Source organism: Oryzias melastigma, linkage group LG22, assembly GCF_002922805.2.
Source record: "Oryzias melastigma strain HK-1 linkage group LG22, ASM292280v2, whole genome shotgun sequence".
Taxonomy (NCBI): domain Eukaryota; kingdom Metazoa; phylum Chordata; class Actinopteri; order Beloniformes; family Adrianichthyidae; genus Oryzias; species Oryzias melastigma.
The window spans coordinates 10,946,043-10,973,298 of record NC_050533.1 but is presented as its reverse complement, the minus strand read 5'-3'; the positions used below and the strand labels follow the sequence as shown (position 1 = coordinate 10,973,298).

Genomic DNA, 27,256 nt, shown 5'->3' with positions numbered 1-27,256 from the left:
GTTTTCTAAAGTTGGTCATTTTTTTCTGGTTCACTACGATGGGTTTTATTTTTACTAATCATTTTTATGTCAACTGAACAAAAATAGTTTTGTAAACCGGTTGGTGCAGAAAAAGTTTTTGTCATTTGAGCTTCTGGGGATGTAAGAAGACATTGATAGAAAGCTTTGAGGCAAAGGGAAATGGAGGAGCCATGCTGACCAGTCAGGAAGACGGATCATCTACCTGTTGAAGCATTTTCTGCCCGACTGCCTCTGATTGCCTAGCATTCGCTTGGCTGGAGGCTCTGGCCCTTCTGGCTCCATAGGATTCTGCTGATGCTGCAAAGACTCATCAGAAATCATTATTTCACTTTTGATTAAAACACAAAAAGAGGAGGTCACGAGTAGCAGTAAACTGCTTCAATCCTCTCCGACAAGTACAAGAAAATGTGCCAATGTCACATTGAACTGAGCTCCTGTATTTATAGGTTTAACTGAGCTCATTTGCCATCCAGCCCTATTAACGGAGTCCTCCACAGACTTCTCCCTGCATCCAAAAAAGGTAGAAAGTCCACCGTGGAGGTGAAGAGGGACAAAGTAGGCCAAGGACTCGGAACAGAAAATAGACTGTGAATCACTGAGGGCCCAGAGCATCCAGGGAAAGAAGAGGAGGAAATGGGAAATAATGTGGGTTACCAATAATACTGTACTGGAAAATAGAAGACTGAGTGTTTCTAATGCAGTTAATCAAGTGAAGAGGGGATGCAGTCACCACCTGCAGGGCCTCTTCACCTCAATGCCACACACTTCATTTGCTCGAGAACTTGATTTGAATAATTCAGCCTAAAATGCTACTTTAATTTCACTATATTTTATAAACTCATCCTAATAAATCCCTGTTTATTACAGATGGATATTTATTGAATGACTAACTGTATCCACTTGTCAATTTATTGTACATTTGTACATAAATAAATGCAACAAATCACCCAAACAGAATGTAAAAATGCTGTTTGAAATCCTAGAGAACACACAGGGTTAAATGGGGAGACAGCTTATTTATTTCTAAGTATTCTTTTCAATTTATTGCATTTTTTATGTTGTCTGCTGCAAACTAAGAAAATAGTTTGTGGATTCTTTAAGGTTACATTCAAAAATTAAAACTAAAGTAAAACCTTTAATCAATGTGTTCAGATCCAAAGAAGTATTTTCACCAACAACTCCAAACTTTTTTTTTTAATAAACTCGAGTCCCTTCTGGTTTTGACCTCAGTAAACCTCAAACTTTTGGAAATGTATAATTTTAGAGTGAACAATGCTACAAATCACTTACCTAACTTGGTTTTTCATTTCATAAACTGTTTTGTTTTTATTTGCTTCCCTGTCTTAAATGATTTGTTGGAATAAATACACAAAATCAGCATAAAATCTTTTACAAATTTGAAAGGAACTTAGCAAAAAAAAAAAACTCAGTGCTGCCCCCATGTGGTAGTACTTGTCACTGCATGCTCCAAAAAACAACAAGATCCCAAACTTGGAAAAACATCAGCACACTCTTTATTTACAAATTGTTGCATGACACAAAAAAGAAAAAAAACATACACATGGTTGTGAGGGCTAAATGTTACAATGATTACATGCACTCAAGTATAGTAGAAATTCAAAAACTAACACAGCAGCTCCTCTTCTTTGGGAAGTATAAGATGTTTCAGCATCTAAACCCACAGATCCAGCCAGCATGCCCGACAGATTTTGGACATTTTTTTTTTTTAACGAGATAAACTTTAAGGTGTTCAAGGACTAAATAACAGATCGTTCAGGATGACAAACCTAGAAAATCTGAAGCGAAGAAGAATTTCCCAAGAGAAAATCTTTGGGAGGAATTTATAACACAAAGATTTTGGACATTTTATAGCATATAATTTTGTAAAAGCTAACCATTAATTTGAAATTTTTAAAAGTTGGTCAAGTTCTGCACATTTTTTTAGACTTAATATAACTAAATGCCTCTTAAACTGCTTTATTTAAATTAAAAAAAGACAATTTTTAACCTAAAGTCCTGAACTTTGGGTATGTTTAGTTTTAAAATGGGTTTATTTAATGTTTGTCTATCTATAGTTAAACACACACACAAAAAGAGCCATATAAGCTGCAGTAAATTTCGTTCATACACACCATGATAAACTACATTTCTGTGCGCACACGACAGCTTTTCAGCCGTTTAGGAAATGAGTTCAAGTATGTCACACTTCTTTATTCAAAAACTATATAGAAAACAAGAATATAAGATAGGAGAGGAACATATTTCCACTCAAAGCCCTCTTAGAAAAAAAATCCCACAGGTGTAATTATAGAAATGGAGAATAAACGACTTCAATCGACTGTTGATTCTGATAGAAATAAGTCTGTAGTCAGACTCTGGTGGAGGATTTTGTTTCAGTTCTGAAAGGAAAGAAGTGTAACTCAAAAAGAAAAAGCCTAAAATTGATAGTAAAAGGGGGCAAAAACCAGCAAGCAAACATGTTTGCTTTAAGAAATATTTTTCCCCCCCAAAAAAAGAATTTAGAGCCCAGCAGCTTTCTCGACTTACATGAAGCAGCAGGATTTGGGTTTCATTTTCTACTTTCTCTTCACAGCAGCTGTGTCTTCTTCCTTTAGGACAAATTTTTTCCTCAGAGCTTCAGAAATCAACGAGGCAGAATCTTCTTCTCGAAGAGATGTGCAGCCTCTGTTATACCTAAAGAAAGACAAATACCATGAAGAATATGTCACTGCTGATGAGGAAGTATTACCCAGCACCTCTGACCTGTCTTTGCTCATTTTCATGCGGTTCATGTCCTTCAGGATGTCCATGACGTCAGCGAAGCTGGTGGACTTGGACAGCGACACCGTGTCCTCCTCCGCCTCCTGGAAGTCCATACTTGGCCGATCTAGATCGAAAGTCGCCGATGCCGTCATGGAAACTGGCGGCAGGGGGTCAGGGACCAGCTCCGACACCACGGAGACCACATCTTTGTCGTTCTCCTCTTCCTCGTCCTCGTCTTCCTCCGTCACGTCGCTGATGACGAAGGAGGCGGGAGCGATGGCCGCCGGCTGGTAGGGCGCAGTCTCGAAGGGCGCCATGGAGAAGCTCATGCTCGTATCGTCAGGCGAGAGCAGATCGGGGGTCAGGGGGTTGGAGCCTGGAATCACAAAGTCCGTCAGTCTCCCGAAGCCGAAAATCAAAAACAATCCGAAACCGATTCCAGCTTCTGTCAGCGGTATAGAGTGGAAATTTAAGACACAAAACAGATTAAAGAACTGTTGCTTTCAGCAGCTTTTCAGCAACAACCATGTCTTTTGTTAAGACAGTCAACCGTCATAGTTTACAGCTCCCGGCTAATCACATTTTCTCTTTGTAAAATCCGATTACAGGAATTTAGAGTAGATAGGAGCAGTATGACACAAATTTCTGTTTTTTTTTGTTTGTTCTTTTTTTTTTTTTTTTTTTTTAAAGACAAAAAACTTCCAAATTTCAAAGGAATTTGATTTTATGAAACTAGAATATGTTTCAAAATTACAGTACCTATTCACAGATTTATGAGCTTCTATCTAAAGTTTAATACTTTCAAAATAAAACATATTCTAAATGCAAATGTTCCTTAAGTTGTTTTTGGCTTTGAAATGACATCAAAAGGCTTTAAAATAAAAGTAAGATATTTATATGCTCACTGTACATCTTTATAAACAAAATATAAACTAGCAAACAGCTAATTTTACGACTCAGATAATGTCTGAATCGACACTAGATGGAGTTCAAAGTCTTTTCTCTGTGTTGGTAAACCCCCTGCCCGTTCAATTCTCTGTCCACATAGAGGAAGCCGGGTCATGGCTACAAACAATAAGCTCATTTAAAGTCAGCTAACGTGCGATACACTCAGAATTTAGCCAATCAGAGGAGATCAAGACCAGCAGAGGCGAGTATTACCCACAAAGTAAAACAGGCAGGAGGGAAACGTTTACACTATTACACTATTAATGGTAAATTATCTAATATAGGTTCTCTACTATAAAAAAAAATGCTACAAGAACATGTTAAAAATACAAAAAATACGATTTTCATTGGAGTGGGTCTTTAAATACTGATGGTTAAAACGTAATTCGTTTGTAAACGTATAAGATTTACAATAGATAGCAATAAACCAAAGTCTGATCCTTTTTCCTGAAGCTTCGGTTGAACAGGTGACCAACCAGCACAGAACTGAAGAGGTAAGCTTTACTCACTGACCTACAAACTCTGAGCAAATACTTAGCAGCTTAAGCAAAATCAGGGCAGCTGTCTAAACAACATGACAGTCATAAAAAAGAGTCAACAACTCACAGCAAGCTTGGAAAAGTGATTTAAAGCCACAATATCAGGAGCAGATTTGTGAGCCTTTTTCCCTCAACGGCACAGATTAAAAAAGCACGATGCTTTACCGACCTGTATCGTTTGCAACAATCTTGGCGATCTGAGCTCGGAGTTTGCTGAGCTCATCCTGCAAGGCTGTAGTGCGGTTGAGAGCCGTCACGCCGGGCTTCCTGAGCCCCTCCATCCTTTTACCTTCCCGACGGAAGTTAGGCACAGACGAGTTCCTGTGGAGCACCAGGAGCGGCGTGGGCCTCCATTCGTGTTTCAGAGGGCGTGTGTCACTCCTTACAAAGAAATAGAAACAGGAGATTAGCATCCAGAAAAACGAGCTTCGTCAAGGACTGAAGCATACGTAGTTGGCAGGTTTACCTCACTCTAGCATACGTCTCCTCTTCGTCTGCAACGATCCAAGCGATATCTGCTAGAGTAGGAACCATAGGTCCATCAGCGGGACGAAGAGAAGGCAAACCAGGCAACTCCTGTGACACAGAGACAGTAAATGAACAAAACTGACACATAGTTTCAAATCTAAAATATAAGAATATCAGAATATTGAGTGAACCTGGAAGCATGCTCTCTGTGGAGGTTTGAGTGGAAGAGTGGAGCCTATTCTTCTCACAACACTGCGAGTCGATCCATGAGGCTTATTCTGCCAGATGGGAATAACTTCCTGCAAAACATACACAAAAACATGGAGTGCCCTTCTGCTATATTTGGAATTAAGATGGATTTCGGAGAGAGTTTGAATGAACTCACTGCTTGTGTTTCCATGCTGATGGTTGCTCAGTGTCATCCGTTAAAGCTGCACAGCAGTGCTGGGTGCTCGCGGTGTCTGGAGATGTAGCAGCTCAGTTAACAGATGTCATGTAAGTGGTTGAACTTGTTCCTAGGATTAAAATGGTAATTAGTTTAGGTATAAGCTGAAAAGAAGACAACTTTACTGTATCGAGTATGACAGTTAAACCCTTTTTTGTCTTATTTGTTTGAACATTTTCCTGATGAAATGTTGGACATAAGTTAAGAAAATATACAGAGACGAAATTTTGGTTCACAAACCCCATTATCAGCTTCTTAGGGCAAGCTGATTGCTGTCTAATTATCTACTAATCAATTGTTGTTTTCTGCATTTCCTGCAAATTTCATGACGAAAAACACTGTCACATTCACAATTTTTTTAAGTCTATATTTTAATCAGTTTTCCACTTTGCAATCTACTAAAAGATACGATTTTATAAATGATTGATAGAAAATATAATTCAACTAAAAATGTATTTAAGGCAATAATAAAACAGCACGATGCTAAGTGTGACACTTTAGGTTACAAAATACCTTGAAAAGTATTAAAATGCTAAATTACGTCTTTTAGGGGGGTACATTTGGCACCAATAAACCTAAAAAATAAAAGCATTTCTGCTTTAATCTCCTCTATAAATCAATAGTCGAGATGATGTCGGCTAAAGAGGCTAGCCGACCTCAGACGCAGGTTATTTTAGCAGTCGGACATGGTTTAAGTTCTAACATTAAGAGGAAAATATTTTCTCATATACACATAAAAACACCCATTATAATATAATTACGGACTTTCTTTTGGGTTTCTGCAGTCGGTGGTTAGCTTGAATTTGGCTTTTAAACACAAAGTTAGCTTAGCGGCAACAACAACCACCGTTTGGTTTGACCCACTGCTGAAATAAATAACCAGCCTTTATCTTATCTTTACTACCTTAAAAAAATCCAAAAGCAATTTAACTTACATTAGAATGATACCGGAAAGGTCGAAGCCGTTCACGGTTCAGGGATTTTTCACTTCTGTTCCTTGTCTTTCACTGTAGTTCATTAGGCCGGTAGCCTGTGCCTCCCTGTCCTCGGATCTGATTGGCTGCTGGGAGAACGTCACTATCATAACAGAGAGGAATGTTCTCAATGGCGCCCTCTAGTGATAGTGACAAGCAAGGTTAGGTTAGAAATATTTTATTTCAGGGAACTATCATTAAACAAGCTAAGATTCACTCATTTAATTAATGTAAGTTTTTGCAAATAGCAAGTGCATACAAAAGGATAAGCTTTAGTTTATTAACAGACATTACATTTAATAATTGAATGAAACAATTAAGAAAAATATTTAAATGTAATCAAATTCTTACCAATATCTCTCAAGGTGCACTGAATGAAAATGTTTTTAAATAGTGTTTGTCTCTGAGGTGACAACTTCAAAGCGACATATTGTTTTACTCTGATTATTCACATTTCAGCTGATCTAGGTTGCATTTGATAACGTTTGCATTTAAATCATCATCTTGTCTTGTCCAACAACATCATATCCCTGCTTTAAATGTGTTAAAAAATGTATAAAAATAAAAAGTGGTGGGTTTTGGGATATTATAGAAATTTACAGCAGTGTAAAATCCTTATTTTGCCCGTAGATAATATTCAAATAGTTTCATTTTAAATTGAAGAGGAAAAACTATAGACTGTAAAAATAACTGTGGAATAAATTGATCTGATCACATTAAAAATAAAAACAAGCAATCAAACTGATCACAATTATTACCAATTTTAGTACAGAAAAAATAATCATAATTGAATAGACAAGTAGCTCAGATACAACAAGATTGATTTAAAAAACTTCACTGTAAACGCCAGCTTAGTACAAAAAAAAAAATAATATAAATTGTACAATTTTACAAAACTAAAAGTAACATACAGCAGAATGGGATAAAGCAAATAAAATAAGGTGCCAGGGGTGGGAATTAACAAATATAAGCATTTGAGTATGTAGAAGCTGGATTGATAAAACATTGCAGAATTGACATTTTAAAATTTCAAAACATTTAAGTTTTTAGATTCTTTGAAAATATAACCCATTTAAAATATAGTTTGATATCCACCAGAAATAAAGACAATTTTGGAATTTTGTCATAAAATATGCGTCTATTAATGTGAAATGTATCAAGGAAGAGGAATAACTTTATCAAGAATTGAGAAATGTTTGTGGAGCTCTGGAAACAAGAGAAGACCTTGTTATCCACTTCCGCTTTCGTCAATTCCTCTCAGACGTTCCGGAAGTCCGGAGATGGGAACCATCTGTTCCACCACCAGCCTCTTTACTGCGCTGTAAACGCTGGGCGGAGCTTGAATATTAATCATTTTACTGTGTCTGCCGAGCTACCACCGCCACAACACTGCTGCATTATGAAAACATGCGCATGTGACCGACACTCGTCTTTATCCACGGGCAAGAAAAAGGTCAGCAAACTCTCTGCGCAGGTTGCGTCCCGCGTGCCCCTCATCTCTCTGTCATTTGCTGTCATGTGTTTCCGCCTTAGCTGTCTCGATCATTCTGTGATGTCGCTTGAATGCGTTCTCTTAAAACCTTAACCATATTTAAACTGCCATCATTTAAATAGTATAAATATATTTATTCAAACAATTAATGGTTGTTAGAGATTATTTGAAAGGTAAAACTAAGCTAGTCGGGCCTGTTCTTTAAGCTAATCCAGTTCATTCAAATCTGCGCCCAAGGGGGCATGACCCAGGAATTTGGTATAAACAACAAAATGTAAGCTTTTCTAGCCGTATATATATATAGTTGATATTAACAACTGATTAACCCTAATATTGTTTAAGATGATGTTAACTCAGTATTGCTTGAGCAAATTCTACTCAATATTCTATAAATCATTTCTTTGAAATGTTAGAAAAATTGTGCATTATATCAAATTGGTTGTAAGTTTATGCTTCAAAACACTTTCAGGGCTTAAAAAAACTTCTCAATAGGTCATTTGTTTGTTTTTTTTCTCCACTTCCTGAATCAGATGAATGTTTCTGTGCACATTCCTGTCTGTGTAGGTGCTGTAACCACAGGGCAAAGATAAGGGATGGAGATCAAGGAAGAAAGGATGCCGCCCTCTTCCCTCATCCCTCTGCATCTCCTGCCGCCGGCGCAGTGACGAAGAAACTGAGAATGGCTCAATCTGTGAGGCGACCAGAGGCTTTAGGAGCCATGAACCTTGAGTCACAGAGGAACAAGTCCAGGACCAGCTATTTCTGCAACGTGAAAAGCAGGTCAGGCTTCTTAACACGTGAGAAAACAAAACAAGATCGGCAGACAGCCAGGCATTTCCTCTTTTATTTTTAATACCTGCCAGAGGTCAGAGTTTTTAAACGATGAACTATAGAAGTATTTCTAATAGACTGACACTTTTCATGAGTTGCTTCCACTCCAATCTGAGCATCATGTGGGTGAAAGCAGAACAGCCTCCCCTGAAAATGTGACTCCTCATTGGACAGACAACTCCCACTCCTCTATAAATAACACCGAGCAGACGGACAGACAGAGCGTTGCTCCATTTGATTATTCACACATCAAGTACTTTCCTATCGGGAAAATGCATCCTAAAAACACTTTAAAGTGGTGATTCTTAATTCACTGGCACAAATACTGTCTGACACTGTATTAGTAACCAAATAAACCCAGATTAGTATGTAAATTCTCAACTACTAGGGGCAGCAGGAGCCTTTGAATGTCACCATTTCACCCACTTATGCTCATTATGGGGAATACCCTTAGAAGCAATCGCTTATACAGGCTTTTGTTTGGACACAGTTAAGACAATTTAGCTTTAATGAAATAATCTGGATTGAATTGGATTATAGCAGATGGATCAGTATAGCAGTAATGGATTAGTCTTGAGCTGATGTTTCTGATCTGTTGTGTTTTGCTTTGAGATAACTGATTGTGAAGTGACGCTATAAACAAAAACTAAACTGAATTAAAAGATGATTAAATTTTAATGAAAAGCGTAAAAAGAAGGAAAGATGTATATAAATAAATAATATTGTACCAACAAACTGCAGTTAAACATTTTTTAAGATGTAGAAAAAAATATATATATAAAAAATCAAATTATTTCCTTTTTTGTGTTTAAAAATATAGAATTCTTTTTTCAAAATTGTTGTACACTGCCTAACAGTAAAACAACTGTCCCACTGTTGTTTGAACTTGTATGGAGACAATTCGAACATGACTGAAAATTGTTCAGTTTTAGTGAAATTTCACAGAAATGTGCCAATTCACAATAATTCACAACACTGCCTATTGGAAACATAAAAGTAACTTCTTATTCTTCCAAATATTCAAATAAATATTGAATAAAATAAAACATCCTTAGCGGAAAACTATATTTCACAATGAAGGTTATTCCAATTATCCAGAATGAATGATAAAAAAAGAAACAAATGTAGTTGAGTACGCTACTTAGGATTTAAGTAAAAATATATGATTCAGTTAATTGTAAAAGTACTTTTTTCAGTACCAATTTTTCAAGTCACGTTTTTTATCAGAGAAGCTCCAGTTCATCGCTAATTTTTTGCATAAGGAGTTAAAGCTGCTGCAAATGAATTAAATCCATCGTATGATTGCTTCAATAATAAAAAAAAAACATATTAATTGACCTTGAAATGCAATTTTAAAAAGTTATGTAACTCATAGTTTAGGTTCAAACTAGGGGAAGTATGCCACCTGCTGGGAAATATTATTACATACAATGACCCTTTCCTTAAAAAAAAAATCTTTTTTTTTGTGGACATTTATTTAAATTTGTAAAAAAAAAAGAAAAGAAAGAAAAAGTAGAATTCCTGAGCTGTTTTCTCTCCAGCATGAAAACTCATGTCAGTGGAATTTTTTCAAAGAATTTTGAGTCTCAAGGGCTATCGTCATCAGCAGCTGCTTATTGGTGGAACCATCTTCTCTGAGGCTACCATTTTGGAAAAGTACTAGTTTGGGATTTTACAAAAGGAATGAGTGAATAAGATGTGTGATATTTTATTTTATTTTTTTTTAATAAAAAAAAATACTACAAATCACCACTCCCATCCCCACTCCAAAAACAACAAAAAAAATGGAATTTAATCTTCCTGTTATGTTCTGGATCAAACTGATCAAAAAAAAAAGTGAAACTTTTCCTGCTTGCCTTTTTTTAATGTAATGAACATATAAATCAACATTATTTTTCTGAAAGGTTTCTCCTTCTGTGCTGACTTTGTGGACTGATTTTCCTTTCATTCCGCTGTTGCCCTGGGCGCCTGTTTTAGGATGTGTAAATGTAGATTATATTTGGTCCAATATTCTATAAATTAAGGTTGAATCAAGAACTAGAAAATTATCTCTCAGATGAAAATTTGGTTTTTAGCATGTTCTTGTTGCATTTTTCAGATAATAGATAAGAAATATTAAGAAAATGAAGTTTAAAATTGAATTTCTGAGTATTTCTTTGTTCAAATAGTTGTGAATTAGGAGCAGATGAAGAAAATTATGTTTAAAAAAAGAGCGTATTAGACATTATAATGGGCGGGCCACAAGCTCTGATGCCTCCACTTGTAGACCACTAGATTAATGTATGTCTGTTTTCCTCATACGATCTGACATCTGGCTCAAAAGTGGATATCTTTCTGGTAAAAAGTGTTTTCTTCTTTCAGGCTGGGATCCAAACTTCCTGCTGGCGTCTCCCAGCCTCCACAGTTCGCAAAGCCCCCCTGGAAAACAATGCAGGAGGCCGCCGCGGACAGCCAGCTCCAGAACCAACCGGTCCTGACGCGGCCTCTCGACCACATCCCCCACATCAGAAACCCAAAGCTGCGGCAGTACTACCTGCAAGGTGATCCGGCGGAGTTTGGCACCTCTAGGCTTGTTTGTGGGGAAAACACAGCTTTGAATTTGCATGTCATTTGAAACTTCTTTGCAGTTTTATGTCTTTGCATGAAGTTATTTTCATATGGAGAGGCATGAGAGGCATGAGCTAGATCATATGACAATTGTCCTGCACAGAAATGATTCCTGTTTTTCCCTCTTATAGGGACTTCATGGGACCTAAGCGGCACCGCAGGAGCAAAAGAGCCTGCAGGTGGACCGCCGGATGACGGGATGAGCCTCAGGGTGAGTGAAACCACTCTGGAAACCGGTGAGACGTGAGAATTTACGGCTGCTTTTATTATGTAACACCTGATTAGAGTTGCTGGGGAGATCTCTTCTGTTTATAGCCTTGAAAGAGTTTGACAGGGAGTGTTCAAGGTTCAGAGATGAGCTCTACAGTACTTTGATACCACGAGAAGGGTTTTAAAGATATTCTGCAACAAATACAGCCACAGGAGAAGACTTTTGGACTTTTTTAACAAGGTATTTTAACCTGCTTTTTTCAAATTTTGACATTAAACTATTTTGATTGAGGAAAATGTGAGTAAAATCCAATCAAACTGTGTTATAGTTCAGATATTTTCAAGAAAGATTATATTTGTTGATTATTAGGACTCCCACAGGGTGAAGCTACTGTAAATATAGGCTTTTATGTTATTTGTCATGTGCTTTCTTTTACTTTTTTCTTTTTTTGAACGTAGACAGATACACAATTGAACTATCAGTTTAGACCAGGCATCTGCAGCTTTAGGCTCTGGAGCCACATGTGGATCCCTTACCACTCCGTTATGGCTCTATGGTGAAAAAAAATACAAATTTAATAAGTAATTGCAGAGTAAAAAATAAGTAGTAAAGTAAACTGAAGGACAGTTTATATCGCAAACATTTTGATAGATTTTTACAACTGGGAATCAGTTGGAAGTCAGTAAACACAATCAGAATTATTGCCAGATTTTCCATATTTGAACAAATTCAAGAACCTTGAAGTAAAAAAAAATACAGTTGGAGTCACTTAATTAACTCGATTTAATTTTGATTAGTTAGATGTCTGGCTAAGATGCACCATAAACAATAAAATAGACATTATTTTATCACGATTTGCCAAAATAAAGTATATTTTCAGTCATTCTCTGAAAAAAGTTGACAAGAGTGTCATTACTTACTTTTCTGAATTTATTTTTTCAAGCGACATATAACTGAATAGTTAAAAATGAGAAAAGAAATGTTAAAGTGCAAGTCTCTTTGTAGGAAAAAACATTTTTGCACAAAAGTTCATACAATAAAAATAAACAAATAAAAACGATAGAAGAGAAATGTCACGATAGACACTTTATTGCCCTCGTGATGTGTATCGTCATATCGCCCAGTACTAGCGTATCCAGTACTTGTATAGTGCTTTCTTGGAACCCCCAAAGGGCTTTACAGTCCCATTCATACACACATTCATGCGCTGTTGGCAGCTCCACTGGTGCCAACCTATAACCACCAGTAGCAATGTGGGGTCCAGTATCTTAACAAAGGACACTTGGAAATATAAGCAGGGATGGCGGGAACCGAACCTGCAACCTTCCAATCAGAGGTCGACCGCCCTTCCACTGCACCACGACCTTTGTTTAAAGAAAAATTATCTTATTTCTGTCTTGCAGGAAAAATAATCTTAAATATTTTCAATAACACCATGTTTGTTACCCCATTGACAGGTTTTCTTTTTGCTTATTTAAAGACAATTTAAAGAATTTGGACATATTTTTATTCGGCCTGTTTTTGCTGTGGGATTTCTGCCATCAGGTCCAAAGAACGTTGTTTGTTTTTAAAAATTAAGCAAAAAAAAAAAGTTTTTTTTTCATTTTGTGTATATGAATGCAGGGATTCCCGGAGAACACAGCGTTCAGTGTTGCATTCCGGGTTAATGGTGACGCGGCCCCGTCAGCAGAAGAGGTCATGGGCCTCGCAGCTTCCCAGTCACAACACAACTCATCCGCGACCTTCTTGACCTCAGAGGTGAGGCCAGCTGGGCGCTCGTTTCTGTAAACGTAGACCAAAAGAAGACTTTTCACACGCCTGTTCCATAAATGTGCGATTTATCAGGAAGTTGACAGGCTCATCTTCTTTCGCCATCGACCATCAACAAGCACGTGTTCAGCCTCACATATACAGCCCTAGGACTCATGGAGTGACTGTAAACACAGAGAGGAGGAGGGGAGCATGCAGGCCGGCAGAAGAGGAAGTGTCTCATGCTGAACAGTTAGTCCACAGAGCTGATCTTTTCATGGCTTCTGTTTTGAAGCAGCTGATCGCTAAGGGACTAACCAAAACCCCCAGAGATGGATCTCAGCCAGAACCGCACTCCGGACCTCTAGAGAACCCGGAGGCAGACGCCGACCACGACTGTTTTGTGACACTTACCGCCCAGCCTCAATCGCCGTCGCCAGAGGCCGATTATGACAAACTTCTGGTAGGTGGAAAACATTGTTGTCACTTCTTTGAAATGTTTCCTCGTTGTGAACATATGAAAATGATTGTAACGTATGTTTATAGTCTGTAGGTATTGGCTAATATTTAGGTTGAAATACAATTTTTTTTATTTTTTATTTTTCTCAACCAAATAAAGCAGCAACAACTTAAAAAAGGATTTAAACTCACTAAATTATTTTCAAATGTCTAAATTTGTGATTTATTTTCTTTTTTGAATTTGATCAAATAAAATATAATTTATTCAAAAAATATTTTTAGTCAAAAATGTTAGTTTTTCCTCAAAATAAAAGCATAGTTTGAGGAACTTTGAGTTTTCATGTTTTTGTCAGTAATTGTTACAAGATTTAATAAAGGAGATAATGGTATAAATAAAGGTAATGTTGTTTCCATGAAAACAATTGAAACTAGAAGTGTAGGAAAAAATTGATTTGGCGATATATCGCGATACTTAAAATCCTGACATGGCGATATTTGATTATTTATTCAGCATCTTACTTTTGTTTTCCACCTTTTTTTTTTTTAAGTGGAAAATATTTTATTTTTCCCTTTCGAACAAATATTTCTTAATTTACCAAAAAGAAAAGCCCCATAAATTTGTTTGGGTAAAAGCAACTTTTACATGAGATACAAATTTCAATTTTTTATCGCATACATATACATAAATATTACAATATGTGGTGAAATATATTACACAACCATCTGACAGTATGAAAGATAAATGTTAGCTGACAGTAATTTACAATGAATATAAAAAATAGAAGAAAAAGAAAAAATCTACCTGCTTAAAGTTCACAAAAGTTACAGTGTTTAATGTTGTGATCTTAAATATAATTAATTTTACCATTTTATTACAATAGGTTAATATTCAGGTAGAGTTTTTTAGGTCATACTCTTTAAAAAAAAAAAGTTAAAAAAGGTTCAGGTACAGCGTGATAATATATCGTGATACATATCGCGTCATGAGCCGGGTATCGCGATATGTATTGTATTGCCAGACTCCTGCCAATAATTGAAACATTTTTAGTGCACAGAAAGGACAAATCAAATTCCACGTTAAAAAACAGATAAAGTTCTGACTTGGGAGTGTTTATTGGAGTGTCATATTTTTCCTGTTATGTTTGATACGGACAGGATGTGGAGGCGGTGCCTCTGCCTGACGGACAGCTCTGCTTACTCGCCCTCCCCCCAGAGTTATGTCAGGGGGAGGGCCCAGAGGCCATGTCCTACCTGAAACTGTTCGGCCGCCACATCACTGACAGGAAGGTGGGACGATGAAAGACTCTTGTACACCCTGGATTTGCTGTATTTAATTGCTAAAGTGTGCTGTGTGTGTATTTTTTTTTATTATTAGGGTGTGGTTTCAGGTATTCTGCTGGTGACCTCCAGCAAAATCTTCTTCGACCCATTTAAGAAGCATCCTCTGGTGAAGGAGCACGGCTGTGAGGAATACTTTCTATCTTGCTCCATTGACAATCTGGCTTCTGTGTCCTTCTTCTCTGATATTTCGCACTTTCACTTCAACACCACCAAGCAGAGGTCAGCACTGACGTACTGTTTAACGGAAACATCTCCGCAGACGACTCAAATTCTATATTCTTGTTTCATCTAACTCTAGGAAAAAAGACAAGAATGTTTTCCAGAGGCTGAAGAAGGTCAAAAATCGATTAGGAAGCGTCCCAAAACAAACCGTGGGGGAGTCCCCTCCTGCCTCGGCGTCTTCTCGTTCTCATTTTGCTGAAAAGTTAGCCGAGGAACCTTTAGAGGTAGAGGAGGGCGAAAGCAGAGACATGGCGGAGGTCGAACGGGAGCTGGATGGCGCCACACCCGGGGAGCTGTCAGAGAAATCCGTGGGTGGGTTGGCGGTCCTAAGCAGCGCTGCCTCCTTCTGCTGTGGAGGTCAAGAGGAGGCGGGTAAAGGCAGCACGGAGAGTCAAACTGCAGGTAGGAGTTCTTTGTCATTCACGACTTATCGCTTACTTTTATTGTCGTAAGCGTACGCCGGTTTATCATTTAGTTCCTCGGAGGTCATCAGCCGGTACCTCAGGGAGGGTGATGTTTGTGCGGCTGCGGGTTCAGCCGCCGGTGGAGAAGAAGAGTTCAGAAGGTCTGCTGCTGGGAGGAGTCAAAACCTCCACACGACGGGACTCCTGGCTCGCCTTATCACAGGAAAGGTAAATCATGAAAGACTGATTTTCAAGTATTTGTTGTTAAATTAAAGCGTTACACTAATATTTATGACGTTTAATAATTTCAGAAGAACTAAAGACTCACAATAATATTTGAAGTTCTACTTATAAAAATGACCTTAGACGGTAATGTTTGACATATTGTTCATTCTTTTAGTGCAGCAGATGTAAAATCTGAAGTAGAATAACAAAATAATTTGTTTAAGGGTGTCACTAAATCGATTGGTGGAGTGTTCCTACCCCAGGTAGAGGAGTTTAAAAATCTTGGGGTTGTGTTCAAGAATGAGGGAAAATTAAGTGGGAGATCGGCAGGCGGATTGGAGCGGCGTCCGCCGTTATGCGTTCATTGTACCTGTCTGTGGTGCAGAGAGCTGAGCCACAAAACAAAGCCCTCAATTTACCAGTCGGTCTTAATTCTAGTACTCGGGCATCTGGTCGAATGCCTCCTGGACGCCTCCCTGGGGAGTAGTTCTGGGCACTGGGGGAGGCCCCAAGGAAGACCCAGGACACGCTGGAGAGACTACATCTCTCGGCTGGCCTGGGAACGCCTCGGGGTCCCCTCAGAGGAAGTGGCCTGGGAGAGGGAAGTTTGGGGATCTTTGCTTAGACTGCTGCCCCCTCGACCCGGTCCTGGATGAGGAAAATGGATAGATATATAGATGAATGGAAAGATGGATGGTTTCACTAAATTGATTTGTCCTGGTTTTAGAAATAAGAACAATTTTTAATAGAGTGAAAAATATGAAATATTTCTATTCAGTTCAAAATGTGAAGGGTTTTGTTTCTGCAGAATCTTCTTCTCTCCTCATTAAATTAGTTATCTAGGGTTAAAAGACAACTTCTGCTCTGCCCTAATTTGCATACGTATACACATTAAACCAAGAAAACTCAAGTCTAACTCACTGAAAAGTTTCAAAACTGCTTTGAAATAAGTTACCATGTGAAAGAGGACCTCCAACGAAGACCAAGAATTTTTTTTTTTCTTTTTACGGTGGTTTGTTTTTAAATTCTAGTGTTTTGCTTGAGAAATGCACTTTAGTTTTCTATTTTAATTACCAAATATTTCAAATCATGTGACCATTTGGTCTCTACCTGTTCATTTAAATTATTCAGTAATGGGACAGACTCAAATGTAATCTCCTGATTCTTTAACTTTGTGATCGTCCTCCAACTTGTTTAAAAGTTTTTCAAGAAATTACGTTATTACGTCTGCCATTGTGCTCAAAAATACACAACAGCCCCTTCTATGCATAGAGCAGCGTCCTCCTCTGTCTCAGCTGAAGCTGCCGTTTGTCGCCCCAATAATCCTGAGAGTCACTCTCCTCCGATGCAGCTCCGACGAGCTGCACGCCTACCTGAAGCGCTGCCGGCCAGACTTGTGCATCATTGACGGAGAGGAGGAGGGAGAGGCGGACTACGACGAAGAGGGGTTTGTACTGATCGAAGGCAGAGAGGAAGATGAGGAGCAAGAGGAGGAAGCCATGTTGCAGAGGCGCTGCAGCTCTGCTGATGACTGGGAGGTGAGCGGGTTTCCCACAGGAGGGTCGAGCAGCAGGTCGCAGGTCACCGGAGGGGTCAGTTTAAGGCCGAACACACTCGTGGATGAGACGTGCTTTTGTTTCTACAGATGGTGCTGAAGATGGAAGACAGTAAGGACAAGCAGATCCTGGCCAGTGAGAAGGAGCCTGACGGACTGAGTTCAGTTGTGGAAAAAAGCCAAATTTTAGAGGAATCTCATGTTAGAGAAGTAAGTGGCTCCGTCCCGAACAGCTTTAGAGTCATGATTATTTCACATTTGTTTGCATTATGAGTGTGTGTAAATCTTTATGAAAGTTTTGTCTTTAAATTATTTTTGAAAAAGCTTTAAAAAGCATTTACAAAAGCAAAAATTAATCCTGTTTCTTCAATTTTGACTTAATAAATAATATAATAGTTTTTATTGTATGTATTAGATCAATAGTCAAAATCTAATAGCTTTGATCAATAATAATAATATTGATTTAAAAACCATTTTTTAATCAGGAACAATACATATAAAAAATTAAATTTTGATTCAAGAAAAATAAAAGCAGTAATGTCTTAATCAATTTTTGGTTCCTTTTTCTTTACTAATTTTTTCTCTAGAATTATGCAAGTCTGGTCATTAAACTCAAAACATTATAATTAAAACATGTTTTTTCTCATAAAAAGGCTAGTTTTTATCCGGTAACCATCTGTACTTAATTTTAATTTAATAAAAAATAAAAATAAATGCCCCTATTGTGATCTGAGAGGCATTAATATAAATATTTTTGAATTTAGATATTTTTTGAATAAATTATCAAAGTTCTTGCTAACAATTTAAGAAACATTTAATTGTTTTAAGGTAAAAACAATGACGAATTAGTAATGAAGCCTTAAGAAATAAGAAAAAAGTTTAACAGCTGCTAGAAATATGTTTACACTCATTTTTTTGACGGTATCAAAAGAGAAAATATTAGTTTAAGACCAGGAAATTCTTTTTTTTAGGTAAGATTTTCTCCAAGAACTGTTCTTTCATATAAAGATTGTTTGTCTGGTGAAGTTCAGTTTAATGTGTGATTCCGTCCCCTCCATTGTTGGGCTCTTCAGAAAGAGGAAGTGTACTAAATAACCATGAAAGTGAGAATCAAAATGTCCCTCAGTTGAGAGTCAGTTTTACAACCAAGTTTATATTTGATCAAATCTTTAAAAGTATTCCGATGTGGGGCGTACCAAGTAGCTTAAACATCAATCCGCTGGTTTGGTCTGTTGTTTCTCTCTTCGGTTCAATCCAGAAGTTACTTTGTGTAATTATTTAACCTGACGTTTGTTCGTCTCCTCTTCTTCTTGCTCAGCTGAATAAGGAGCTGCCACCCCGGACGGTCGGTCACTCGTGGCAGCTGACCTACAGCACGTCCCGTCACGGCGCCAGCCTCAAGTCCCTCTACAGAAAACTGGGAGCAGTCGACTCTCCTGCACTGATAGTCATCAAAGATGCTCTTGATGAGGTTTTTGGGGCCTTCCTGTCTCACCCACTGAGACCCAGTGAAACTTTCTACGGCACAGGAGAGACGTTTCTCTTCATGCTGCACCCCCGCTATAAGGTAACAATACTTTATAGAAACTCAACTTAACCTCCTGACTAACAATGTGTCCAGTAATTTGTTTAAATCCATCAAAAACTACAAATCCCAGAAGCCCCAAAATGTCCTAAGGAGTTAATTCAGTTGTACGCAGGTTTAGAAATGTTCTCTACAGAAGACACATTTGATTGGTGGAATTCAGGTGGATAAGCTGACGTTAAAATAGAAAAGATTCATTATTGTTTGCAGTGGAAATGCTCAGAATCTGTTTTAAGTTCTGATGTTTTCTCTAAATTTTATGAAATTAATGAATTTGTTGTTCGGTTCAATATTTGTAAAATGGACAATTTCTGCAGAGACATTAAGAAAATGACTATGTTTGTTAATTTTTTCAGAACTTTGTGATTCTTTTGTTTTTTTAGTGTTTCAAGTGGACTGGAGAAAACTCCTTTTTCATCAAAGGAGACTTGGACTGCTTTGCTATTGGTGGAGGCAGGTAATTCCACTTTTTTGTGTTTCTTTTCAACACCCTCTAAGTTGCTCACATGTATTTAATGTTGATTGTAAAGAAGGTTAATCATATTTAGAATAAAGGGGCATATATTCTATAGGACACAAGTGGGTGTCCCAATCAGGTTTTTTTGGGTTTAAGTTTTGAGTATCTACCGGTATCAAGTCTCAATCCAATACTTTTGTATACACTTAACAAATACAATAAACAGGATACATAATTTTTCACAATTTTTCTTCTGTTAACTTTATTTTATCGTGTAAAGCTTCTTTTTTCAGCAGCATCTTGTCTGTTTGTTGACAGAGTGCACAACCCAAAACATGGGTCACATGACCCAAACCTTTTTTTTCTTTTAAAATGCCCTTGTAGGTCATTGTTTGTATTAAAACAAAGTAATAGACACTTTGTCAGTTTTAAAGATTCTTAAAAGAGTTATTGATCCCAGAAGTGCAAATCTGTGAATATCTTGCTAGCTTAGCTTAGTTTAGCTGAACTGTTTTTGTTTTCCTCCTTCTCAAACTAGAGCCGCAAAATATTGTGGAGATTCTTTCATGATATGCAACCTTCCAGTCAAATATTATCTTGAATAATAAACTTGAAATATAAAGCACTGATCATGGTAACAATAAATTAAATCTCCAATACTGATTAATGAACTGCTGCTCTGCAGAAACTGCATCCTAGAAAACATTTTTTTTGTTTTTGCTTAAAAAACTGCATAAATAAAAGACCACTGAGAATATTTTTAATTAGAAGATAATCTGAGTTTGACTCTAATACCCGTCGCTCAGAGGCAGGACAACAGAAGCAGTTGTGTGTCAAATCTAAAAGCACAAAAGTACCTAATGTTACCACGTAAAAGACCTTTTCCTAAGTCTGTGCTCCTGTCCTCAGTGGTCACTTCGGGCTGTGGGTGGATGAGAGCCTGTACGTGGGCCGCAGCAGCCCCTGCTACACCTTCAACAACTGCTGCCTGTCGGAAACGGACGACTTCCGCATCATGGAGCTGGAGGTGTGGACGTTCAGCTGAGCTCACCGGACGATTCCGACTCACAGACTCTGTTACCACTGATTAGCTTCAGTGAACACAGACTTTATCACAAAACACTAATCTGCATATTCCATGACCATGTAAAAAGTCCTTCAGATTTATTTATGTTATCACTTAGAGCTAAAGCAAAGAAGGTGGATCTTGAAGTGATCACTGTCTCAGAGTAGATGGTTGCAACACTGGAGTCATTCCTGTGGTTTCAGCAGCCGAATCAGGTTCTTCAGATGTAAAAAGAGCTAATATACTATGACAATAGATCATCCAAATCTTTATTTTGTAACAGAGCAGGTTACAAGTATGCACTTTGCTAACTTATTTCCTCATGAAGACACATTCTGTGCCTGTTCCGTTTGTGCATGTTCTGAGTTTCATGCTGTCATTTCTTTTTAGTCTTATTTTTAAATCTGCATTTCTGTACAGCCTGCTGTCTCAATAGCCATCCCCTCCTCCCTTTAACCACTAATCATAGACTTGTTTTTCATTTTTATTTTAAAAATACTTTAATAACCATCATGGTGGTGTGGAAACCAAGCTGTTTCCAAATGAAGGTAAAAAATAAAAAAAAGACTTTACATTTACACAGTCTTGTCATTCAGCTGCTGTACATGCTCATATTCTAATTAACTTTGCTTACATTGTACAAAATTGTGGCTTAGTTAATAAAACTAGCACAATATAAAACTGAACTTCTGTGTGATTGCTGCAATAAACATTATAGACATATTTTGTTAAAAAAAAAACTGGAAAAAATAACACACTTGAAAGGCTTTTTATATAAAAGTCACTTAACTTTGTAACAAACATATGTGAAACCACCATCTCTATAGACTTGTTTTACACTTTAAGACCCACTCCAATCATGTTTTGCTTTACTTAAATGTATTCTCCGTGGTTTTTAATTCTGATTCAGCCAAAATCAAAAAGAAAACTGTCATTTTCTAGTAAATAGTTTCTGTAAAGCAGCAAGAGTTCCTTAGAAATGTATCTGAGGTGGTAGGACTGCTGGCACAGAGCATCCCTGCTCCCCTTTCCCGTCTCCAAACTTGTTACTTGTCAGGTATACAGTGGGGCAAAAAAGTATTAAATCAGCCCCCAACTGTGCAAAGTCTCCCCTTAAAAAGATGAGACGCCTGTAATTTTCATTATAGGTATACCTCAACTATGAGGGACAAAATGAGAAAACAAAAAAAACAAACAGAAAATCACGTCTGATTTTTAAATAATTTATTTGTAAATTATTAAGAAAAATAAATATTTGGTCAACTACAAACAAACAAGATTTCTGTCTCTTACATACATGTAACTTCTTCTGTAAGAGGATCCTTTGTCCTCCACTCGTTACCTGTATTAATGACACCTGTCTGAACTCGTTACCTATATAAGACAACTGTCCACAACCTCAAACAGTCACACTTTAAACTCCACTGTGGCCAAAACCAAAGAGCTGTCTGAGGACACTAGAAACAAAATTGTTGACCTGCACTTGGGTTTGGAAGACTGAATCTGCAATCAACTGTGTCTCTGCGCTAATGTCCGTGTTGCCTAGCAACAGCCCCAAAATGTGACTGCTCTAGAGGAGATCTACATGGAAGGATGGACCAAAAATACCAGCAACAGTTTGTGAAAATCTTGTGAAGATTTACAGAAAACTTTTGACTGCTGTCATCGCAAACAAACGGTATATGACAAAGTATTGAGTTGAACTTTTATTGACTAAATACTTATTTTCCATTATAATTTACAAATTATTTAAAAAAAAAGTGATTTTCTGTAATTTTCCTCTCATTTGGTCTCTCATAATTGAGGTAAACCTAGGATGAAAGTTACAGGCCTCTCATCTTTTTAAGTGGGAGAACTTGCACAGTTAGTGGCTGATTAAATACTTTTTTTAACATCACAAATAAGCTCTTTATCCAACTAAATGTTTGTACCCCTGATTCACAATAACTTGAATAAAATACTCAAAGAGCTTCATTTTATTCATATTTGTCCTCCACCGTGAGAAAAATGCCACAAGAATGAGTTAAAAACACACAAAAAAATGTGTTTTATCAGAGTGGGTCTTTAGAATGAGTTACAGAAAACAGATGAGTGAGAATAGTCTGTTACATTGAAATGTCAAGTAGATCTCTTTATTTACCCAGAAACACCAGCTGTTTGTCGACATACACCCACCTGGTGGATTCATATGTTAAACAGTGCTCTTTGGTATGGTCACGCCTTTTGAATTTCATTTATAAGCACAAAAAAATAGCAGTCCATTTCAGTTTTCCTGCTGCTTTTGTCAGGAGAGTCAGAGCGGGGAGTTTCCTGTCAGACGCTTCAGCAATGACATCAGGCTTCGCCCGGCTCAGACTGAGCTTTCAGACCAAGACTTCACAAACTGCAGAAACGCGTCTGGAGGAAACCAAAAGAGCGCTCCGGCTCTGAATGACTCGGCAGCTTGAAGACTCACCGTTAACTATTGCACAATTCTTAAGAAATGACAGGAAACCATGTGGTGTTTGTGCTCAACACTAGTGGGAGTACCATGTTTTGTCCAAGCAACATCCAGAAATAAAAAAATGTATCCAATAACTGCATAAAAAAAAGCTAAAAATTAAATTAAAAAGTAAAGAGAATACTAAATCCCTTTTCCAGCTGCCGACACAGACATTCAATCTTTAAATAATTGATGTTTTCTTCAATGTGGGACAATTATCACTTCCCTCGGAGCAGCAAGCGTGTTACTGTGCGGTGTACTCCTTCGCTTTCTGCAGCCCCTCCTTCAGGAAATTGATGTACGTTGAGGTTGATGGGTCCTCAAAGCCGGACGAGAAGCTGACAGTTGCTCCTTCCTCCTCTGGATTCATTGCAGTTTGATCCAGAAAGTAGTTTGCGTTGATGTGGTGCACCTGAACAGAGAGACCATTTTAATGCTGAATAGTAACAGTTGATTTCATAGATGTAAATGTAGACTTTAGCTCCAACTGGAAACATTTTTGTGATGAAATATGACAGTTTATTAGAACAATTAGCATCAGCTTTAATTGTTTGAGCTATTTGCAGATCAATTTTATTGATGGCATGTCCAAAGTCTGGCCACATTCAAATTTCTGCTGATTTTCTGTCATTAAATCGATTATCAATTTTGTCTGGACTTCAAATATGAAATTCACAGTATTTTGAATAAAAATGAATTTAGATGTATTTCTGTTTTTTGTTGAAAAAAAAAAAAAAAGCAAAATATCAAATTAAAAAAAATTGCCATTAAATTGTTAATGTGCATTTATCCTTATAATACGGATTTGAAGAATTCTGACCGTTCTCGCCAAATTTGGGACTCCTGAGCAATAGGCATTAATTCAGGGTTCAGTGGACACCATAAGAAATGCTTACAATGGTTCCGTTGGGGAGCGCCACCATCATCTCCACAGGAAAACTGTACTTCTCCAGGTGTAAGCGAGCCTTTTCGCTTAGCTCTGGGTGCTGCACATCAGCCTAGTAACAAAAACAAAAAACATTAAATGCATCTATTAGATCTACTTTTTAAGGGTTCCCAGTGTGTTTTTTTTTTTGCCAAAATAAAAAACTTCTGATGCGGAGCAGCCCCGCCCCACTACCCTTCCCCAGTGCTCAGAGCTCAGAGGAGGAAGCTTGCAGCTCACCCAGCATATTTTCTAGGCCACAAATACACTTTTTCCAATGGAGTTTTATCGTCGGATTCTGATTCACGACATTTTGAATAAAAGAAATACTCAGAAATGAAACTTTCTTTACATAGGTCCTCAATCATCAGAAAAATGCCATATTTTTAACATGTTAAAAACTCAAGTGTGTCTTTAAGGTAAACATTGATAATCGTGGCTCACCTGCATGTTCTCCAGCTCCTTGACCAGAGACCAGCTGCTGATGAAGCTCTGGTTGAGCAGAGCCAGGATGGGCGAACTTTCCAGGACCGTCTCCCGGAGAGTTCGCCCCGAACCTGCAGAGATGACAATGAATTAGACCTGTTTTTTTTTTTTTTTTTTTTTTTTAGTGTAAAACTAGATACTATCTGTCCATTTAAATATGGAAGGCTTTTTGTGCCAATATTCTAAATGTAATACTAAATCTTTAAGAACTAAAAAAAATATATATATATCAAAAGTTTTATGCTAAAAAAAGGGTTGTCCTTGGAATAATGGCACAAAAATCACTCCATATATGCACTTATTATTTCACTTGTTTCCACATTTTCTTTTGTATTTCTTTGGAAGTATCCTCTAGCTTATTCATAAGAATCTAATATTTCCTACATGTTGAGCTTTTTCTATTTGGCTCCAAGATGTAGAACTAAGAGAACACATCAGATCAGATTATTTATGAGGTGGAAAAAATCAGAAACACAGCAGCCTGAAACCAGATTTTGCTGCCTGCGCCTCTAAATCATCTAAAATCCTCTCACCTCAGCAGGACTGATCATCTAGAGCTCCCCAGAGGAGAATGGAGTGCACCAACTTCTTCTCTGCCTCAGCTTTCTCGAACGCTTCTGGGAGGGGAAAGTATGGCACCTGGGCAGAAACACATGGATTCACACATCACTGAGAATCCACCTCAAGTTTCTTTTTTTTTTTAATCCAAGGTGGTCACCTTTTTAAAGGGGTAAAATGTGACCTCCAGATGGCGAGCAGCTTCTTCCCGGCTGATCTCTGAGGTCCAGTGTATTTCCTCAAACACAAACTGGATGGGCTCGCTGCTGCCGTCTCTTCTATCAATGACGTTCCCCTCCTCATCCAGGATGATGGACGGAGTGGAGGGGCCTGTGGATTGTAGCTCCATCTGGATGGAAAAGTTCAGGGACGTCACAGAAAGTCTATTTTGTGACATAATTCAGATTGAATTCTGATGCTGAGGTGATAAAAAAGCACAAATTAATGGTAGCACCTGAGGCAGGTATCCAATGTCCACCTCCATGTTGCTGCTTTCACTGGCTCCATAAAGCCACTCCATATCCACGTTCAGAGATCTGCAACGCAACCAGCACAAGAGCTTACCGAGGAGTCGGACACAATGCAAAACTGTTGTGCGATGGCGTGAAAAAGTGGTCTCACCTGTCGTTTGGAACGTAGAGGTGGAAGTGTCGAACGTGGGAGGCGTCTTTAGAAAGGACGATGTTGCCGGTGAATTGGCCCGGAGTGAACCAGAAGGGAAAATTTGGAACATCGTTGAGCTGGAATTCAGCATGAATCCTGCAGGGGAGAAGAAAGAAGTGTTTGGGAATAAAAAATAGTTATGAAGGATCCAAAAGCCATCCCTCTGACTTCCTGTTTGAATCCAGTTTGAAAAGAAAAGTTACCAGTTAAATCAGTTCAATAAATTACCACTAGATGGCTTGAGCAGCTGTGTCTGCTCCTCACCGCTCCCCCAGGGGATGTGTCAAATCCAGAGAACAAATTTCACACACCCAGGTGTGTGACAACTAATGGGACTTTAAATGTATTGGTGTGTAAATGTTAACAATCCACAGTTGTTTTTGCATCTTCCTGACCGACTCCTCACCTGAAGACGATGTCATAGTAAAAGTCATTTTTGGCACGAATGCAGGCGACTGCGCCCTGAGGAGCGAAGCGAGACTTGACAAAGGGCCGAGGATGGAACAAACTCAGCAAGGTGTGAATCAGAACCTGCAGAAAAAATAAAAATAAAAAAGAGTTGAGTACAAAGTAAAAGAAGTAGAAGTTGAAATTCCACAGCAGAGTCAGGATATTTAAGATACCTCCTTGCCCTTTGGGGTGGGAGGATGGTAACGGTTGTTGGGCAAGTATCCAGTAAAGATGTTGAGCTCGCTGGGAACCACCCACCAAGTATCCCCCACGTCTACCTTGGTCTTCGGGGGCAGGAACACTCTGAACTGACTGGCCAAGAATGAAGAGGAAGGCACGGCTGGACTCTTCCAAGAGCGGAGTCCACTCAGAGAGCTGTGGGAGACCTGCCAGAAAGTGGGAGTGGTTATTACAGACCATTAACAGTATATGAGAACTGGATCGACTGAGTGTGACATCGTCCATCGAAAATTATTCACTTCCGGTTCCAATCAAATGAATTTGACTCAGTTGCAATTTTTTTTGCAAAACAAACACCGCCATGTTGAAACCAGATGATGCCAGGGGTTGGTCTAAATCGGGCTGAGTTGTTTCTATGGCAACCAATTGCCTTACCACTTGAAAGCAAGCTTGAGAGAATCTGTCAAACATTTCAAGACATCTATGGGATTTTAGTTTCTTGGAACCAGCAGGTACTTCCTGTTTGAAATACGAGGGGGAGGAGTCACTCAGTCCAGTTCTTATGTACAGTCAATGTTCCATGGCTTTGCTATCTTATATAATTTATAGAAGTGATATCATTTATTTCATACCCCAAGGAAGCCATCTTTGCTTTTAGTCATAGAATCCAGCAGCAGGGGCTGCATTTTAGCCTCCAAGGTCAACGTTTCTCCATCAGGGTCTTGGATCACTTCCTCGTCCACATCCGCCGGAGGACTGATCCCTATGAGGAACAATCTTTTTGTTAGCATCTTTAAAGTGATTTCAAGACCCACTCCGATAGTTAATGGTGTTTATAACATGTTCTTGTGGTATTATCTGACAATGGAGGACACATATAATAAGAAATTAAACCTAAAATGTAATTTCTTTATTCAAATTGTTGTGAATCAGGAGCATATACATCTGACTTCCCCACATTCTCTCTGAACTTAACAGAAGTCTTTCATCTTTACTCTGCGCTGGATGTCATTTTTTCTGTCATCAGACTAACCGTAGGTTATAATTCTCTCCATCGCTGCCATCGATACATGATAACTATACTTTAGATTTCACTGGGGAACACTGATGGATTCTGGGTAATGTAGGTTTTTTTTTTTTTTTTTTTTTT

General features: G+C 38.1%; 3 protein-coding genes across 7 annotated transcripts in view; 1 reads left to right on the top strand and 2 right to left on the bottom strand.

Moving 5' to 3' along the window:
- Positions 1-1,512: 1,512 nt before the first annotated feature.
- mtfr1l (mitochondrial fission regulator 1-like) lies at positions 1,513-6,274 on the bottom strand. Of its 3 annotated transcripts, XM_024274763.1 has the most exons (8): positions 6,120-6,259; positions 5,125-5,254; positions 4,931-5,038; positions 4,738-4,847; positions 4,441-4,652; positions 2,785-3,160; positions 2,569-2,715; positions 1,513-2,420 (listed from the first exon to the last, which is right to left on the bottom strand). In XM_024274763.1, the coding sequence occupies exons 2-7, from the start codon at positions 5,137-5,139 to the stop codon at positions 2,598-2,600; spliced, it is 939 nt and encodes a 312-aa protein (XP_024130531.1). In that variant the 5' UTR covers positions 5,140-5,254; positions 6,120-6,259; the 3' UTR covers positions 1,513-2,420; positions 2,569-2,597. The 3 variants fall into 3 exon arrangements, with proteins under 3 accessions (XP_024130531.1, XP_024130541.1, XP_024130525.1); XM_024274773.2 differs by having other exon boundaries at positions 1,513-2,715; positions 5,125-5,200; positions 6,120-6,274; XM_024274757.1 differs by having other exon boundaries at positions 1,513-2,715.
- A 1,094-nt stretch (positions 6,275-7,368) lies between these two features.
- si:ch211-15d5.11 (nuclear receptor coactivator 7) lies at positions 7,369-22,613 on the top strand. Of its 3 annotated transcripts, none has more exons than XM_024276318.2 (15): positions 7,369-7,611; positions 8,215-8,430; positions 10,843-11,021; positions 11,220-11,299; positions 12,923-13,057; positions 13,344-13,511; positions 14,663-14,794; positions 14,883-15,067; positions 15,147-15,472; positions 15,546-15,702; positions 17,051-17,237; positions 17,345-17,464; positions 18,573-18,821; positions 19,223-19,296; positions 20,206-22,613. In XM_024276318.2, the coding sequence occupies exons 2-15, from the start codon at positions 8,330-8,332 to the stop codon at positions 20,339-20,341; spliced, it is 2,229 nt and encodes a 742-aa protein (XP_024132086.1). In that variant the 5' UTR covers positions 7,369-7,611; positions 8,215-8,329; the 3' UTR covers positions 20,342-22,613. The 3 variants fall into 3 exon arrangements, with proteins under 3 accessions (XP_024132086.1, XP_024132093.1, XP_024132100.1); XM_024276325.2 differs by having other exon boundaries at positions 7,371-7,611; positions 13,347-13,511; XM_024276332.2 differs by lacking the exons at positions 7,369-7,611; positions 8,215-8,430 and having other exon boundaries at positions 10,952-11,021; positions 11,220-11,539.
- The window catches only part of selenon (selenoprotein N), a 6,391-nt gene continuing 1,602 nt past the window's right edge, over positions 22,468-27,256 (bottom strand). The window contains exons 3-12 of the mRNA XM_024276342.2: positions 26,739-26,869; positions 26,100-26,312; positions 25,883-26,007; positions 25,435-25,572; positions 25,268-25,349; positions 24,974-25,162; positions 24,789-24,894; positions 24,214-24,326; positions 23,741-23,842; positions 22,468-23,256 (exon numbers count right to left, since the gene is read on the bottom strand). Coding sequence (XP_024132110.1) covers positions 23,089-23,256; positions 23,741-23,842; positions 24,214-24,326; positions 24,789-24,894; positions 24,974-25,162; positions 25,268-25,349; positions 25,435-25,572; positions 25,883-26,007; positions 26,100-26,312; positions 26,739-26,869 — 1,367 coding nt within the window. The 3' untranslated portion in view covers positions 22,468-23,088. The remainder of the gene's footprint in view (positions 23,257-23,740; positions 23,843-24,213; positions 24,327-24,788; positions 24,895-24,973; positions 25,163-25,267; positions 25,350-25,434; positions 25,573-25,882; positions 26,008-26,099; positions 26,313-26,738; positions 26,870-27,256) is intronic.

Excerpts from the sequence above, each read along its gene's own strand:
- mtfr1l (XM_024274773.2), bottom strand. Across the intron at positions 4,653-4,737 it reads GAGACGTATGCTAGAGTGAG|GAGTGACACACGCCCTCTGA; the intron begins GTAAACCTGCCA and ends TTTCTTTGTAAG. Across the intron at positions 2,716-2,784 it reads ATGAAAATGAGCAAAGACAG|GTATAACAGAGGCTGCACAT; the intron begins GTCAGAGGTGCT and ends GTCTTTCTTTAG.
- si:ch211-15d5.11 (XM_024276318.2), top strand. The coding sequence starts at position 8,330 with ATGGCTCAATCTGTGAGGCGACCAGAGGCTTTAGGAGCCATGAACCTT. Across the intron at positions 14,795-14,882 it reads GCCACATCACTGACAGGAAG|GGTGTGGTTTCAGGTATTCT; the intron begins GTGGGACGATGA and ends TTTTATTATTAG. Across the intron at positions 17,465-18,572 it reads AGGAATCTCATGTTAGAGAA|CTGAATAAGGAGCTGCCACC; the intron begins GTAAGTGGCTCC and ends CTTCTTGCTCAG.